Below are 5,375 nucleotides of genomic sequence, written 5' to 3'. Positions count from 1 at the left end.
CGCACAGAGTTAGAACTACTTGATCTTGAGAAATGTTAGAGCCGTTGTTCTACAATCTACAATTGACAGCATGCAACGTTGGAGGTTGTTTTGTCAAGAAGACAGGTGCAATGGCTGACACGAGAAGTTTGTTACAAAGTTACCTGGGTTGGACGGCGGTGCGCTTCGCCTCATCCAGTCGTACGGATTTCTGCGTTGCGAATTCGGCGAGAGCTGGCCAACATTTGCGTTGATGGAAGGTGGCAGAAGGCCAGGTGGCTGAACGGGGGAAAAGTCGGGGGGAGTGAAACTTATTTGTCCCGGGTTGGAAGTAGACGGAGTCGTCCCTGCGCCATATGGTGGCCACTCTTCCCGCGGCGGTGGGTACGCCGGGTTCCAAGTTCCGGGCTGACTGTGATGAGGGTCATTGTTAATTCCCGAGACGTGATGGTATCCTGTAAAGTCCGTGTACTGTGGCGGTGCTGGCACGAAGTTCTGATGATTCAAATTTAGACCGGGGTGTCTGACAGTATTGGAGTACATACTGGGGTCCTTGTCCAAAAGATAGCTCACGTACATCTTTCCGTATTGCGACTCCGGCTCATGCTGCATCTACACCGTTATACTCCTGTCACTATACCCTCAGGGCTGTCTTTAACGAGCAGTTGTCCAGCCTTTACCTGAGCTGTCCGTCTGAATTCTGAAAGCTGTAGTTCGCCAAGCTTGCTGCCAGTTAATTGGTGCGTCTCTGACGTCAGCTTTACAGCTCTCACCTCCCTCCCTCGGCTTCTGTCCATCAAGAGTGATTTGCATTGGAGACAGTTCTGCATTTCAAAGGCGAACAAGCGCCAGTTTCAAAGTTGTCTCGGGCTCTGTCAGACAGTCTCAGGATGGGTCAAAGACAGTCGCTTCAGAAGGGTATAGGCCTATACATTTTCTGAACTGTGAATTCATGAAACAAACTGTCACTGACCAGAGATGGTCAATTTTCTCATCAGGAATTTTGATTAAAATGATTCGCACACCTGGAGCTGTGATGTTAGTCCGAGGACATTCATTTTTATATCACTTGTAGTTATTTAGCCTAATCAATATTTTACTATAGGCTAGTTAATTAAGTTAGTTTTAGAAATATTTTGTTTAGTTATTCAAAACTGTTGATTAACGCTGAATTAGCCTCCAGGACATTGGCTACGGCACACGTCTCAATTGAATGAGGTAGCCTGCGCGTAGACCTATTACAAATTTCTCGGCTACAATTTTTTTCAGGCGTCAACGCGGCTCCAAATTTGCTTTGAGGGTGATCTGAAAAAGCCATTTCAAAAAGATCTGGCAGGCGATATCCCAAACCCACCCGGTGACCACCTTCTCACACCTTGTAAGAGAGCGCTGAATCGGACTTCATTCGAGCTAATGGATGAATTGAATGTTATAGCTCCCAGTGAAAGGATTGCACACTTTCTGTAGCCTACTGGACTAGTAATTCCGGAGGGTCGTTTTTCAATCAATTCAATGAATTTATATATAAACATAGGGCCTACTGATGAAGAAATTAGAGTGGCCAGGTGTGTAAAATAAATGAATAAATAATAAAACATTACCTACATGCTAAAATAGAATAACATATTTTTCGATTGTTTTAAAATACAGGATTTTGTAACAGTTCAATAAATTCAAATGCATTTTGTTTGCGTTCATCAAACCATTTTTTCCTAGTCTGTCATTTAAACCTAGTCAAATCATGGATCATATTTTTGTTATTGGCTTAGATCAGTGTCCAGTTTGCTTGATTTTCAACGTTTCTTTTTTTTTTTTTTTAGTAATTTTGATAAATTACGTTTTCCGTTATTTCAGATTCATTCCATTCACGAAATACAAGGACATATTTAGAAAGGTATGCCTATTCTATAGGATAGCCTACATCCATAAGGCATTCTCCACAGCTAGGCTATAGTTTGTCATTTAGAACCTAAACCTGTTTTGAGACGTATACGTTGACAGCAATGACTTGGATTGTGTTAAATTACCTTTTGTGCTTTTAAATTAGCTACATTTTGTGCTTAAATCATGTTTTTGATAGTTGGAGGATTTTCTGTTGATACTCATTCATGCTTGGTCACCTGTGCCACAATCTTACTCAAGTTGTAGGCTAGCCTATTTATCTTGCAGAATCAAACATAGCCTGCGATAATAGATCCCAGAAAGATGGATTCACTTTACTGGAAGCAACTCCGTTTTGGGATAAAAAAAAAAAAAAAGCTAAGTTAGACTTTCGTGTCTTTGTAGAACGGTAGGAACACCACGACACACCTCAAAGCTGTAATTGCCTCACCATATAATTAAGATTGAATTGCACTCACTAATGTTCAAATTTCTTATTGAGAAACAGCTTAATCAATAAGTTGTCGTACAGCTTATACACCACACAAGGCTATAGAAAAATCATGAACAATTGAAATCGTGGGTATGTCAATATACTGCTGTAGAAAAAAATTCAGACAAGGAAATAGATGTTGATACTTATGTTATGCAACTTCTTTCTTCCAATAGAGGTCTACATTCACATTGGACATTGAATACATTCAGTGTAGCCTATTGAGATACACTGCTGATATTTTTTTTTATGCTGATATGTCAATAACAATCTACCAATTCCAGCAGCATGAAGTACATGCCTCAACCTGTGATGAATCATATGATCTCAACACCAGTCTTGTCTCCCAGACTATTCCAACATAGAGAAATGGGTGAGAGAATGTTCTACATGAGAAATAAGAGGGGGAGTTCAAAGTAGCTGAGGGAGACTTGGAAGTGTCAAGTCACACTTCACAGCCTGGTGCGACTTCCTAGTCAATGCAGGGTGCCATGGAGACACTGGGATGACCTCTGTGTTGTGGGGACAGTGGTGATGTCAGTTATTCTCCTCTGCCTGATGGTTGTGGTATAGAGGAAGTAAGAAGTGCTTTGCATCATATGAGATAGGGCGCTCTATGTTGACAGATCAATAGCACCTTACAGCTAGAAGGGGAATATCTGTATTAAATTACGCACTATGCAGCCTGTATGCTTGTATTGGTAAAACTGATTAAGTCCAATTTTATTCATCGGGGGTTTGGCAGTATGGGACTGTAGCATTTGCAAGCTTTCCAGCTGGATCTCAGCCTAATAATAATAATAATAATAATAATAATAATAATAATAGCCTAATAATAATAATAATAATAATAATAATAACAATTTAATGACTGGGTCATGAACATTTAGTCAGATTTGGATTTGCCTCAACTTAACTCAACATACTTAATTTCAATCCTTTGCGAACATGTCACTAGATTTCTGTTCAACATAACTGAACTTTGACATACTCGAGGAGAAGGCACTAAGTCCAAAATAGGGGAGTGAGATGATAGAGGTGCCCAATACTTGCTTACATAGCATAAATGCAAGTGGATGAATATGTCATACAATTGCTATTTTTAAAAGAACCCATTTGACATATTATCAACAAAAGAACACCTAGATACGACATGTAAGGCTATTATTAAACTGGTGGATTTTAAACATTCTGTGCTCCACGCTCAGCCTGCCCAAAATTGTCATATGACATCCCCCCCCTCGCCATGCAGTATCTCGGAGTTTTGGTAAGTTGCCTTGAAATGCCACTTAAAGACTAGGCTACTGCTCTCCTCCTGTAACATCTCCACAATGATGGGACGACCGTCGGAAAAGTCAGAGAATCGAACGATGTTGATGATTTTTCTTCAGGCGAGTTTCAAGTGCGCCAAAGCCTGATTCGTGTTCTCAGCCTAATGCATTGCTACATTATCTGACTTAGGCCTCCATATAGCCTACAACCATAATCCGTGTGGGCTTTTATTACCTTCTTCATAACAATTTAGGCCAGTTCATCCAATGATTCCAAGCCTCTGAAATATTTTTGGCGAGCCTGGTCGTCCAAAACGATTCTTAAAATGTCATCATATGCTATTATCATTATATTATTATATTATTTAGTGTTCAATCAGATAAAATCGATGCAACAAAAACAACACAGAAAACTCAGCAATTTTATTAAAATAGCCTATATTAATAAATCCTTATGATCTAAATGGTCTACACACTCGCGCGGGTCTATAGGCAACATGCTATGACACATAACATGCAATAAAATCGCCCATTAGACAGAATGACAGTTGAATCCATTTCCAGAGGTAATAATGAGCTGTCACTTTACAATGCAGTCGACTAAGACAATTAAACAAAAAGCTTATGGCCAATTGGATTAGTGTAATGTCACAGCGCACACATGTGTGTTGCCTAATATTGTATTAGGCTACGTAGGCTTCATGTGTAATTGCACAGCGCAAAATAACACAACTATCTTGTCAGGACGTTAGGCCCATGTTGAATTTTTAACTGCTGACCTAGAGATTTGATCGGATAAGCCTCCCCTGGTATCGTTTGCTTACATGTCCTGTTTAGTTTTCCCTGGTGGTTTACAACGTCGATGCCATACACTACATTTTTATATAGGCTAAGTAATAATGGAATATCCCGTTGAAGCAGGTAGGCTAATTCCGCATTCAGGGCTGGACATGAGTGACTGAGCGACATGAGTGTATGGCGACCCCAGTCTACAATTCTGTTCTCATCAGTCGTGGCCTGACTCGCGGTCGCCATCATGTGGCAAAAATGTTAATCGGACTGTAGGTGACACGTAGGCTCAAGTTGCAGCTCAAGATTATCATAGACCAAACTCTATTAGGCTATGAGTAAAACATTATGGGCATATTTTCCAAGCTGAGAGATTCACCGACCACGATGAAGTATCCTATCCACTTAAAAACATAGGCTGATGAAAATCATGTAGTCTAAATTCCTTTGACCGTGCTTGGGATTGGCACAAACTGCATGTTATCATCATCAATATGCGATATACTGTTCATTATGGTAAATTATAGAGACAGATCACACTCACGAGCAGTATCTCTTATACATGTAGCCTATTTAGAATACTTATTTGAAATACAAATAAGTATTTTGTCATTTGTATTTTATTGGGTTGATGAAAATGACTTTATATAGCCTATTTGTATCAAAATACTTTTAGGTGTGTATTTTTGTAGTGACAGGCCTACTTCCAAATATGTTTGGTAAAACCAACATCTTTGGTCATATAGGCTAATGACATAATATAAAAGTGCAAAACAATGAATGTAGCCTCCTACTGGTGTGTAGGTCTACCAAGTAATATTAGTAACTTAATAGAATTTTGTTGTGGTTGTGATCAGAGTATTAAGATTCAGGAGGATAATCCAGTGCAAGATGAGTAATGTGTTGGTTCACACAGACAATGCACTCCCTTGCGAAATTTGTCAAAGGCTTGTTGCCGAAAC

The 5,375-nt window shown here is 39.7% G+C and overlaps 1 protein-coding gene across 1 annotated transcript in view; it reads right to left on the bottom strand.

The window, feature by feature from the left end:
* The window catches only part of cdx1b (caudal type homeobox 1 b), a 4,249-nt gene extending 3,647 nt beyond the window's left edge, over positions 1-602 (bottom strand). Inside the window, exon 1 of the mRNA XM_062535653.1 lies at positions 144-602. Within this exon, the coding sequence (XP_062391637.1) occupies positions 144-591 (448 nt within the window). The 5' untranslated portion in view covers positions 592-602. The remainder of the gene's footprint in view (positions 1-143) is intronic.
* Positions 603-5,375: the final 4,773 nt, after the last annotated feature.

Source organism: Sardina pilchardus, chromosome 5 (assembly GCF_963854185.1).
Source record: "Sardina pilchardus chromosome 5, fSarPil1.1, whole genome shotgun sequence".
Classification (NCBI taxonomy): Eukaryota; Metazoa; Chordata; class Actinopteri; order Clupeiformes; family Clupeidae; genus Sardina; species Sardina pilchardus.
This window is presented reverse-complemented; position numbering and strand designations above follow the sequence as displayed.